The 13,020-nt window shown below is 35.1% G+C and overlaps 1 protein-coding gene across 8 annotated transcripts in view; it reads left to right on the top strand.

Moving 5' to 3' along the window:
• The window catches only part of MTA1 (metastasis associated 1), a 225,085-nt gene that overhangs the window by 119,587 nt on the left and 92,478 nt on the right, over window positions 1-13,020 (top strand). For 5 of the 8 annotated variants that reach the window (XM_074213317.1, XM_074213310.1, XM_074213311.1 and 2 more), the window contains 5 exons: window positions 1,007-1,057; window positions 2,874-3,000; window positions 3,116-3,179; window positions 5,342-5,459; window positions 10,053-10,155. In XM_074213317.1, the coding sequence (XP_074069418.1) occupies window positions 1,007-1,057; window positions 2,874-3,000; window positions 3,116-3,179; window positions 5,342-5,459; window positions 10,053-10,155 (463 nt within the window). The remainder of the gene's footprint in view (window positions 1-1,006; window positions 1,058-2,873; window positions 3,001-3,115; window positions 3,180-5,341; window positions 5,460-10,052; window positions 10,156-13,020) is intronic. The other 3 variants (XM_074213313.1, XM_074213312.1, XM_074213316.1) reach the window with 1 other exon arrangement.

Here is a 13,020-nt window from a genome sequence, read left to right as displayed (position 1 = left end):
TGAATTTGGTGCACAGGGTTCTGATGACATCCTCTTTCAGTTTACAGAGGGTTTTCCCCAGCTCAGTTTCTTAACTGTGTTTACCTAAATTTGACTGGATTACTGCCATTTATTCTCTTTGGATTCTTTGTTTTTTGGCTCAATCTTAATCTTACCCTATGTCCCATCCATCCTCTATATCATTTACTGAATAGGCTATTTCCCCATGATTTTTTTTCCTTTCCCAATCTTTTGGTTATGATCTCCTTTTTTGCTAAGGAAAAAGCCAAATATATCCAGTCTGAAATAGTGGAGTTTCTTTAAAAAAAAAAGACTAGGTGAAATAGTGGAGTTTCCTGCTTGTTTCTTAATTAGGTTTCCATAACAATAACAACAGTAATCACAATAGCTACCATTTATATAGAAACTTAAGGTTTGCAAAGTGCTTTACCAATATTTCACTTGTTCATCACAGCAGCCCTGGGATATAGGTGCTATTAGTATTTCCATTTTATAGATAACAAAGGAAGACAGGTGAAGTGGCTTGTCCAAGTTGTCCAAAGCTAGTTAAGTATCTGAGATAATAGTTGATCTAAGTCCAACACTCTAGGTGGTATTCACCACTTAGGTAAATTACTTAATCTCCACATTGGAAAGGATATAGGAATCCCCTCCACAGCTTGCTTGACAGTTGAGGTTGTCTCAAATCTACAAACTATATAGATGTGCCCCTTGTCTTATACTTTATCCTTTCAATTACTGTTTTTCGTTTTGTTGATGTTGATGTAGTGTGCTGAAATAAAGTCCTTAGTTATCCATAGTACCTTTGTCATAACTAAGTCACAGATATATTGCTGTGTGATTTTTTTTTTTTTAAGGTTCAGGGAGCTACTAGTGTAGGTTTCATTTGGGTGTATTTTGGAAAGGTAGATAGTGTTATCAGGTGCATTCAACCAAAAATCAAATGTACATAACAAGGTCTCTTTTTAACTTCTGCCATAATGGGTGGTGTTTGTCTGTTATATAGCATTGTCAGTCTACTATAAAACCGGACCAGGGGGAGAAAACGACGAGGAAGGTAAGAAAAGAGAATTTTCTTTGTGAGGATTTTTTTTTTCTATTTTCACTTAGTTCGGGTGTTATTAATATCTGTCCCTGGGAAGGGGAGGGGGCAAGGAGAAACATATAGAGTAAAATACACTGAAAGAGGTAGAATTATTTCCTGGTGAGAAAGAGATTGCTTTAAAACAAACAAAAACCTGCTTGCATGCTGTTTCCTTTTACTTTTGACTAGAGATAGGATTGGAAGGGAGGGACTAGGTATAAAGAAAACATAAGTTCTTTCCTTATGACTAGCTGAAGCCTAATATTTGACAGCCATAAATGGGTAGTAAAGTGACATCTATGTATTTCAATAAAGAAGATGAGCCAGAGGTAGTTAGGCATTTTGGCTAGATTTTCTTTTGAAAAATTCTCTTAAATACCTAAAAAAAAAAGAGGGGCGGCTAGGTGGTACAGTGGATAAAGCACCGGCCCTGGAGTCAGGAGTACCTGGGTTCAAATCCGGTCTCAGACACTTAATAATTACCTAGCTGTGTGGCCTTGGGCAAGCCACTTAACCCCATTTGCCTTGCAAAAAAAAAAGAAACATAAAAAAAATTCTCTTTACCACCAGATTATCATTCTTGTTTCAGACTAACTTGAAAGCATAAATTATGGAAAGCCTCTGGTTAGTTTCTGATTTGCTACTCTTTTAAAACTATTTGGGGCTAATTGTCAGTATTCGGATGAGGTTCAAAACCTTATATACATAGGTGGGATGTTTGTTTCTCAAGTTCAGGTAAAAGAAAGTAGAGTCAGAAAGATTTTCTAGCTTCTACTTGCCCAAGATTTTTCTGTTTTCCCCTTTTGTAATTTTATCCATTACAGCATCTCATGTTGTAATGGATTTGTTGGCTGCTGTCAGTGTGTTTTGGGCCCTCCCTCATCATTATGTCTTATCTCCATGTTGCTTTCTGCACCCCTCAGAGTTACTATTCTGTCTTTGGTCCTCATCTAAAGTGCTAGAGAGTTAATCTATCAGACTGTCAGAATTTGGGAACTATGTGATTTCTTTCAGAGTATATATATATATATATATATATATATATATATAGTTGTTTTGATTCCTGTTAGGGCTTGTTTGGTTATTTGATTTGTTACCTTCTGTCTCACCTGCTAGTTTTAGGGCCACAATTCACTTTGGATATCCCTGATATGTAGACCTGGTGGTTTCTTGGTTATGAGTGCTACTCTTAGCATTTCAGGAGTCTACAGACCTAGATTGTTTTTCTTTGGTACAATCTTGCCTGACTCCTAATCTCCATCTGTGTTGACAAGTCCATCAGTGCTTTTATAAAGTAGTCTACTCATATCAGTTCTCTTAAGTACATTTGTGGAGATGTGTAATTACTATATGAGGACAAGAATTCTCTAAATATGCCTGGAGAAAAAGGGAGGAAAAATATGAGGAAGGTACCAGTGAACTCTGTAGGAAAAAAGAATGCCAAATTGGCACTTCATCCCTATGATTCTTACTGGGTTCTTTGTTGCTATGGTCATCATGGTAGTTTTGCTTGCTTTTTAACAAGTTTCTTTTTCCTTGAGCACAATTTTCATGTGTCTCCAGCTAATATGTTTTGTTTTCTGCTTGTAATCTTTAACCCCGGAATACAGAAATGTGGGGCTTATCCTCCTGCTCAGTGAGTTAATGGAGCTAGGTGAGATAACCAGTGTGGGAGGCTATGATTCAGTCCTGTGATATTTGTTTAGATGAGTCATTTGTTGTGCTTTCTGATCGGTCAGGAGGGACCTGGCAGTAATATCTTAGTGATCTTAAAAATTCTTTCCTTCAGGGGAAATGGAAGAAGAAATGGAAAATCCAGAAATGGTTGATTTGCCAGAGAAGCTTAAACATCAGCTAAGACACCGAGAACTGTTCTTGTCCCGGCAGCTAGAGTCTCTTCCTGCCACGCATATCAGGTAATGACTGTAGGAATTCAAAATAGAATTGTTTTCTTTATCAATATTAGTTGCATACCCCATTTTTGCTGTACAGTTGTATTTCTTCTCAAATATTATTTCTTTTCTTTTTTAGAGGCAAATGTAGTGTCACTCTGCTTAATGAGACGGAGTCCCTGAAGTCATACCTGGAGCGGGAGGTATGACTGTGCCCCCCCCCCCCCCCCATAGGACCTTCAGAAAGACTTAAATGTTGTTATGTAGACCTTCAAGTTCATTGAGAAATGGCTTAAGATGGCAGTTCATAACAGAATATGAACTGTTGGAAAAACATCGTTCTTTCTGTTCTTGAGTGTCTCTTGACTCTTGGGAAAGTCATATAGTATCACCATCAGCCTCAGCCCCAGGACAATCTAAAGACAACATTTTATGTATTTACTAGGTGTAAAGAGTTGCTGTTGCCAAAGGAAGTATTTGATTGACAGGGAAGGGTTCCAATTCATTTGAAACCTTATTTCCTAAACACTGTCTCAGGATTATCTTTTAACTCAGTAACCTCACATCATGATGATCCAAATAAATTTTTTCTCAAAAAATAGTCCAATATTTAACATAAAGAATCTTAGTTTGAATAGAAATATTTTAATATAGTCTTATTTCATTGAAGTCCAGACTTAAGCATGAATCTATGAACTTTACTTTCAGTGAATTTTCAATAGTTCTTGTTTTCCTTAATGGCTGAGGTTAGAAGACCCCTACATTTACTTCCAGTAGGAAACTCATTGAAGTTCTTATTCTTCTAGCTTGAAATGATTCTGACCTTGAGTCTGTATATTAGCAAGTGGACCACATCCCCTCAAGTTAACTGTTTCACATCTCTTGATAGCTTTATTTGATTTTCTTTAGCAGGGAGATCTACTTATGTTCAAGCTATAAATATGTGCTCGTAATCTGCCCACTGGGAATGAATGATTTCTAAACTACATTGCTCTGAATCCTTATTGAGGAGAAACTTAAAAACAGATGATTTATTCTAGGAGTAAGAGAAAACAGTGCTTTTCTTATTCTTTGGTGTGTTAAAGCAAATTTTTTGTAGAGGTTCTTCTGATCTCTGTATATGCTACCTCCCCTTAACTTAGAGCCAGTTCAGGACTTAAAGGTAAAATAGTTTTGGAAAGGAGTCACTATTTCCTGGCATAATGTTCTGACAAAACTGAAGGAATGAAAAAAGAGGTGTTTTGGAAAACCCAGGTAAGAGAGGGATTAAAAATACATATACAAAGGTGAAAGTATTTAGATAAATTGATAGATACATGTAGTAAAATGTCATGATCCTTTGTTCATACCCAGTTTCTGAGGTAGCCAGCTAGTTCATTTTTGCACCTGTGATGTCCTCTTTCCCTACACCTGCAATCGGTGTATCCATCTCTTGTTGACTTAGCCTCTTTTCAAGTTCTTTGAAATCTAGTCTGATATTTTCTCCATTATGCTAAATTTTGTTTGCCATCTGAGTGTTTATTGACTCATTAAATGCCAACATTTCAAGATTGATATGATATAATGGAATTAGGAATAACTAACTCTTGTTCATTCTCCTTGCTTCTTAAACAGTCACTATTTGTAACTACTTTAATCAGGGTGCTGGGAAAGAAGTACATCAGCTTTTGTTCCACATTTTCTTCATGTGAAAATAGGGTCTTCATTGTTTTGAGTTTATGAAGTTAGGAGTCGAATGAGGTCTGTGAAAGGCATTTGATGATAGAGGTTTATGTAGATAAAGTCGTTTTCAAAAAGGAAATTTAGGTCAAGTGTGGTACATGGTTAGGCAGACATGAAGTTCCTTAATCCTTGTTGAACTGAATCACATAATTGCACAATTCAGAATTGGAAGGGTCCTTAGAGAATATTATATGATCTTTATATTATGATGAAGGTGATTAACATGATTCATTTCTCCTTATAATTAAATTGCATAAGCATTTCTACTTGTTTCAGTAAAAATAACAATAAATTATCCAAATTTTCTTCACTGGTTAGTAGTAGTGTTTGGGGTTTGTTTTGCTTATTTGGTTTGGATCTGTGGTTTCCTCAGTGTAGGAAAAACTCCCTACAAAGACAGATCAGTGACAGTTCTGCAACTTAACCTAGAGTTTTGGCTACTAAGTTGGAGTACTAAGAGTTTAAAATATATTGTATAGGTTCATATAGTCAGTATGTATCAGAGACAGGACTTGATCTGAGATCCTTCTGACTCTGCAGCTAAGTCTTTATTCACTGCTATGCTACAGTTTTTCTTTTTTATTAATTTAAAAAGTGAAAACTTGATAATTTTTTTGTTTTTTTATATGTCTTTGTGTTTTAGGATTTCTTCTTCTATTCTCTAGTTTATGATCCACAGCAGAAGACTCTTCTAGCTGATAAAGGAGAAATTAGAGTGGGTAACAGATACCAAGCAGATATAACAGACTTGCTAAAGGAGGGTAAGCTTCTACATATTATGTTGCCTTGCTGAGATCTATTGCCAGCCTGGTGTGAGTCATGTGTTTGGAACCATTAACCAGTAAACTAAAATTGCATTAGAGAAGCAATGAGTCCTTTCCCCAAAGAGAAGACCTTTCATATAGTTCATATGAACTTTGCATTTACCAGATAGCATTCCTTCCTTTAACCTCATACCCCTGCATACAGAGAATGCTACTAAGATGTTGTCTCTAGGAAATTGAATCCTCTGAGCCTGTAAAGGCTATCCTGACTTCACAAATATGGAGAGTCTGTAAGAGACTGAGCCTTTTGCTATGTGGATATAGCTTTGAGCAGGAACTTGTCTAGTACCTGACTTTCCAATATTTAATGGGCCAATTCGCAGGTGTTTTGGAAAATCCAGGTAAGAGAGGGATTAAAAATATATATACAAGAAGGTGAATTTACAGGTACATGTTAGCAAAGTATCATGATCCTTTGTTCATACCCAGTTTCTGAGGTAGCCAGCTAGTTCGTTTTTGCACCTGTGACATCCTCTTTCCCTACATCTGCAATTGGTGTATCCATCTCCATTGACTTAGCCTCTTTTCAAGTTCTCTGAAATCTAGTCTGATATTTTCTCCATGATTCTAAGCCAACCCTATTTAGGAAAAAATTAACTTTACGAAAGAGATGAATTAGGAAGGGAGGGGTTATTTGATCAGTCACTAAATTTTTATTAAGTTTGTCCTAAATCCCAGGTTCTACACTAGATACTAGGGATAAAAAAAAGAAATATACCAGTTCTTATCGTCATGGAGAATAATTTTGCAGGTAGACAATATGAAAACATGAATATAAGTTAAAGATATTTAGAATTTTTTTAATAACTCAGGGATCAGGAAAGGTCTAATGGGTAGTTCAATTCAATGGTTAAGTTAAACTTCAAAGAAATCCAGGGATTCATGGAGAAACATCATGTGTAAAGGATTTCTTAAATTTCTCTTCCATTAACAATCAGCAAGCATTTATTAAGTAACTAGACTGTGCTAACCATTGTGCTAGATTCTTGGGATTACAAGGAATGAATTTTTTTCTGCTCCTTAGATTCTGCTATGAGTATGTGTTGTTTCTCTGTGGGTGTGCATATGCACATTCACATTCATAGAGAAAATAAATACAGAGTAATTTGGAAGGGAGGGCACTTGCGGGGAGAAATCATGAAAGACTTCATGTAGAAGATGCTGTTTGAACTGCAGAGAGAGAGAGAGAGAGAGAGAGAGAGAGAGAGAGAGAGAGAGAGAGAGAGATTGATTCTGTGAAATTGATATGCATCAGTTACAGCCAGTGCAAAGGTACATCAATTAGATAGGATCATTGAGGGTCAGAAAGAGATCCAGTTTGGCTGAATCTCATAGTGCAAAGGAAGAATAATATACAATAAGACTGAAACCGATAGGTTGAGGTGAATTTGCAAAAGGCTTTGAAAGCTACACAGAGGAGTTTGTATTTGACCTCAGAGACCCCCTGGAGTTGATTTGGGAGAGTAATATATGACCAAATTTCTTTTTAAGGAAAAGTATTTTGATTAAAGCAGGGGTGAGGAGACCTTTTTTTTTTTTTTTTTGCCAAAGGCTATTTGTATCTGTAAACAACATTTGCAGGCCTTTTCGTCTTAAAAATTAGCTTGTTATATTTAGTCAGATATTTCAATAATTTACGCCTAAAAATCTCCTAAATTTATTGAATTTCAAGTCCTACCTGCTGTTGCCATTGTAGCACTAGATCAAATGATTTCTTGGGCCTCATATATCCTGCAGACCAGAGGTTCCCTGCCCTTGGTGTAAAGGGACATAATTTGTTTATATTTCTGTTTTTAGAGCATAATATATGAAATAAGGGTTACTTTTATTGATAAAGTTTGGTGGGGGGGTTGGTATGACAGTGGGTTAAGTGACTTGCCCAAGGTCACACAGCTAGTTAATTATTAAGAGTCTAAGGTCAGATTTGAACTCAGGTTCCCCTGACTCCAGGGCTGGTGCTCTGTCCACTGCACCACCTAGCTGATCAAGTTTTAACAAGAGCAGAAGTTGAAAAATAAAACTTTTTAACCAGAAATAAAACTTTCTAATTAAAGAATTGTTTTCAATTGGTTTAGATGTATCCAATTTGTTGTAAGACAACTATTTGGGGGTTTTCTTAGCAAAGATAATAGAGTGGTTTGGTCTTTTCCAGCTCATTTTATGGATGAGTAAATTAAGACAAGCAAATGGTTTGCTCAGTAAATTGCTAGTAAATGTTTGAAGCCAGTTTAGAACTCATTCACTGTGCTACCTACTAGTCCTTAAATTTCTCTACTTTTTCTTAGTAGGTATACCATCTCCAAGAAATAAATAAGAATCCCAGCGAGTGGACTTGTAGAGGAACTATAACTGAGCAGGAATTTTTATTCTCTAGCCACATCAAGTGATCAGTCTTGGGGCACCTTATGTGAATGAAGTAGCTTGTTCTATCTTTGGGGAATTTTAATTCTTAAAAAGTTTTGCAACAGCATTGAAAAAAAAAGTTTTTAACACTTTCCCCATTACTTTGTTCATCCAGAAAACATTGTTTTACTACAGATGTAAGGCACAGTTAAAAAATATTTCATTCCCTTTCCCTTGAGAGCAGGAGTGGTAATCGAGAAATAGTTTGGTTTGGAAGCATATAAAGTGTAAATGAAACCATGGGAGAGTTCACTAACACTCTTGTGTCAAGGAGAAATGGCAGATTTAATTTGATTATGTTTTCAAAATGGTAGTAGTCCTTCGTGTTGTACCATGTGAAAATTCATTTTTACAAAATAGGAAAAGAGGGTTGCTTGGGGGAGGCATGTACGCAAGAGATACACGTGTTAAGGAACATGGTGATATAACTAGGGAAATAAATTGAAGTATGACTGGAGCATATCTAAGACTAACAACAATAATAGACACTAATCAAGGATTGATTTCTGGTCTGCCCAGAGTGGCCAATGAGAAGTATTTAAGTATAGGAAGTATTTAAGAGACTTGCCCATGATCACACACAGCCAATGAGTAGAAGAGGGAGGATTTGAATGTAGATCTTCCTGAACCTAAGACCAGCATTCTTTCAGCTCTGACATAATATTTTTCATGGTTTTCTTTCTTCTTTTACCTCCCAGCTTATAGGATTTGACAGTTTTCTAGACCAAGATCAAAGTAAGACTTTTCACATGCATCTTTGTGTTAAGGGAAGTGGAGTGGTTGTGGACCAACAGCCCTTTTTACTCTCATAGAAAGCTGGCAGCATGATGTAATGTTTATCTGTAAAATTAGGGTAATAATTTTTACACTGTCTACGCTGTTGCATTGAAGAAAGTACATTGTATCAGTTCTCTAATTGTTTGGATGGAGATACATTTTCCCAATTTTATTCATTTCAGGGTAGGATTTGAGTCATTTGATCTTATTTGAAAATAGAAGCAACTTTTAACAGAATGTTTAGCTGTCTCCTGAATAAATTAGGGTTCAGCCAAGATTATTACTACTTTTTAAAAATTTCTTAATTACTCTTTTAAAATTTTTTCCTATGTTACTTTTTTTTTTTTACATTCTGAATTCCATAATTCTTTCTCTGGCCCCTCTCCCACCCATTTATAAAGCAAACAATATGATATCCATTAGACATGTGAAGTCATAAAACATTTACTATATTATTTTAAGATATTTCAAAAGGGATATTCTTTTCCTTGTGTGTGTATGGAGGGTAAAGAAGGAAGATAATTATTTTGATCTTATTTAGTTTGAGTGACATAAAGAATTGTCTGGTCATCTTGGCCAGAACCCTAATAATATTTTTTTTAATTCATAGTTTGACCTAAAAGCAGATTGCATTAGATGCATCATCTAATCTAAAAAAAAATCTTGATATAATTTAACATAATTATAAATGACATTAGCAATTTTTTATTCTAACTTCTATCTCAGAGATTCTTAACCATTTTTTAATGTCACAAACCCTTTGATACTCTGTAGAAGCCTGTGTACTGCCCTAATAGCAACATGAGCATGATGATCAACCTCAATGGACTTGCTCATTCCATCAATACAATAATCAGGCACAATGGAATCTGTATCCAGAGAAAGAATTGTGAAGTTTGAACAGAGACCAAAGATTGTTACCTTTAATTTTAAAAAAAAGTTATCGTATTATGTAATTTTGCTATCTCTTAATACTTTATTTCTTCCTTAAGGATATGATTTCTCTCTCATCACATTCTATTTAGATCAGTGTACAGCCTGGAAACAATGTAAAGACTAACAGACGTGGGGGGAGGGAAGCAAGAGTAGGGGAAAAATTGTAAAACTCAAAATAAATAAAATCTTTCTTTTATTTAAAAAAAAGAAGCCCGTGTTCTACTCAAATTAATGTTTTTAAGTGCATGATACATATGAATTTACAAAAGAAACTGATTTTATTGTAATATGGTGATCAAGAAAACTTTCCAAGTTCATGGATACTAGGTTAAGAACTTACTCTATCTGAATAACTTACTCTAGATTTATTTTTAATTCTGCACTTTTCTAAAAGAATGTGTGTTCTTTTTCTAGGTGAGGAAGATGGAAGAGACCAATCAAAGCTTGAAACAAAAGTTTGGGAAGCATATAATCCATTAATTGATAAACAGATCGATCAGTTCCTTGTGGTGGCACGGTATGTAAAATTTTTGGCACGCTTCAATTCATAGGACTATAAGAAGCTTTTAGAAATCATACATGATTTTTAAACTAGAAAGAATATATTATTTAACTCAATTTCAGAAATGATATGAAACTCAGAATGGTTAAGCTACTTGAGCAGGGTCACATAGAGATACAAATCCAAGTCTTATGTCTTTTTTTATTACTGCACCCCTTTGAATGTTGTTGGCCCTATTATTTCTTAGGTAACTGAATTTTGGTGCCTTTTTCTGACTGCCCGGTGGAAGGAAAAAGTTCTCAGTTTTTAATTCTATTCCTACCCTTATCCCTGGTCCCAAATAGAAGTAACTATAGCTATAGGGTCAGGCAAACTGACAGCTCACTTTTATGCTTTGCCCTATGTTCTTTACTGTACTTCTTTGAGCTTCTCATTCATAACTTCTTAAGTCATATTCCATTATTTTTATGTAAACCAAACCATGTTATTAATATCACTGAAAAAATTCCAACAAAATCCAACACATTTATGTTAAAAAAAAAACTTTTAAGGCATTTCTTTATATATATAGATATATAGATATATAGATATAGATATAGATATATATACATACATATAGATATATAGATATATTTAAAAACAAGATTTACTTTTATTTGCCTTGGAAGCCTAGAACCTTTTACGGCAAGTACAAGATTGCCTACTTTTCCCCACTATTATTTGATGTAATTTAGGGAATGTTAGCTCTGTCAGCAAAGTGAAAGAAAAATTGAAGATATGATCACAATCAAAGAGGAGGCAAAAATGATCCCTATTTTCCATTGTCATTATGTTTGACTTCAGAAGAGCATAAATCTTAGGGGCAGCTAGGTGGCATAATGGATAGAGCACCGACCCTGGAGTCAGGAGGACCTGAGTACAAATGTGATCTCAGACACTTAATAATTACCTAGCTGTGTGGCCTTGGGCAAGCCACTTAACCCCATTGCCTTGCAAAAAAAAAAAAAAAAAGTTGAAGTGTGAGGAGCATAAATCTAAAACTTGAAAGGACCTTAAAGATTTTATAGTCCATCTTTCATGGTAGAGATGAGAAAACTGACATTTTGGGGTGTTAAATGCCTTGGGCAAAAGAAAACATAATGTTTTCAATAAATCAACCATGATTTGTTCTTAGGTCTCCCTTACTGCCAGTCCCTAAACCTTTCTGCGTTCAGAAACTAATAGAGATGATTAATAACTTTTGTGAAGTTTTTTAAAAAGCTTTAATTCCATACCAAGATATAGCTTAACTTCCCATTTCTTCATTACATCATTACTCTTCAGTATACACTTAGTTTCATAAAACTCCTTATCTTCTATGACCTATAACTTTAATCTTTAGCCATACTCATGTAAAATTTTAGAGCTTCCATGATGTGAAACTCTGAAATTCCCTTTTATGAACAAATTCCTCTTTCCACTTCTTCCTATTGTCTCAGTCCCCTTAGGCCTATGTAAAATATCTGCAAAATACAAAAGAAGAAAGACAAGAAATTATCATAAGACAGGCCACATATGTAACTCCAAATTATCATAAGACAGACCTTCTTTTCTTCACAAGACTCAAATGCCACCTTAATTTCTCTTATTCAGGTGTTCACTTGCTACTTTATTGAAAAATTGAGGATATCCATTTGAACCTCAATACCTTTCTTAAAACCTCTATAAAAATCTCTTCCTGCCCTTTCCCTTATTTTGTGAGGTCTAGCACTTACTCCTTCCTTCTTTCCTTCCTCCCTTCTTTCTGACCTCTTTACCACCCTCTCTCCCTCTGCCTTTATCTCCTGCTCCTTTTGTCTTTATTCAGAGCTGGTGTTATATATCCTTTTCCTGCTCTAGTCTTTAATATTAATCAGATATCTCCTATCATTTCTTTATTATTGCCTGTAAAAGTTTATAAAAACTTTTCTCTTCTGCCATCTTCTCAGGACCAGATTGCCTTGTGTGTGGAGGAATTTAGAATGTCAGAAGATTGGAAACTCACAAGAGAGCCAAATTGTGAAGTGCTTTATAAATCAAACAGGAGTAGTCAATGAAACTGAGGTTTCAAACTTAGTTAATTAGAAGGATAGTACCCTCAAAAATGATAGAGAGGTTCGGAGTAATGGAGGGCATGGGAAGAAAATAATGAATTCTTATAGACATGTGGAGTTAAAATGTCAGTTTGAAGTATCCTGTTAGTTGGTGATGCAAGCTTTCATCACCTCACCTATATTATTGAAACAGTCTTCAGTCCATCCTTCATTCTAGTAAAGTGATTTTCTGTAACTTATGAATTTTTCCCAACTTGGTAAATGAAAAGGATTCTTACTGCCCCTGGAATAAAGTATAAACTTATCTTTTTACCTTTTAAAGCCTTTCACACTCTTACCACAGCCTGCTTTTTTCAAGTTACATCGTATTTTACTTCCTCTTCTTCATGATGTGATTCAGCCAGATTGGCTTTCTCTTCTTCAAATGACACTCTCATTTCTTGTCTGTAGGCATTTCTACAGCCTCATAATGGAGTCTTTTTCCTTTACATTATAAAATTTCTTTTCTTTTAATTCTGTTTACCACTTTTTCAGACTTTCTTTTATTTAAATATTTTGTATATATTTATATTTATTAATTTTGTATTTATACTGAATTTTTAGAAAACTGTATTTTAAAAAATGTATTCTTGTCTATCCTGATAGAATGTAAACTTCTGGTTTTTGGGGGTTTGGGTTTTTTTTTTTTTAGGTTTTTGCAAGGCAAATGGGGTTAAGTGGCTTGCCCAAGGCCACACAGCTAGGTAATTATTAAGTGTCTCAGACTGGATTTGAACCCAAGTACTCCTGACTCCAGGCTGGTGCTCTA

This window comes from Macrotis lagotis, chromosome 1 (genome assembly GCF_037893015.1).
Source record: "Macrotis lagotis isolate mMagLag1 chromosome 1, bilby.v1.9.chrom.fasta, whole genome shotgun sequence".
Lineage (NCBI taxonomy): Eukaryota > Metazoa > Chordata > Mammalia > Peramelemorphia > Peramelidae > Macrotis > Macrotis lagotis.
This window is presented reverse-complemented; position numbering and strand designations above follow the sequence as displayed.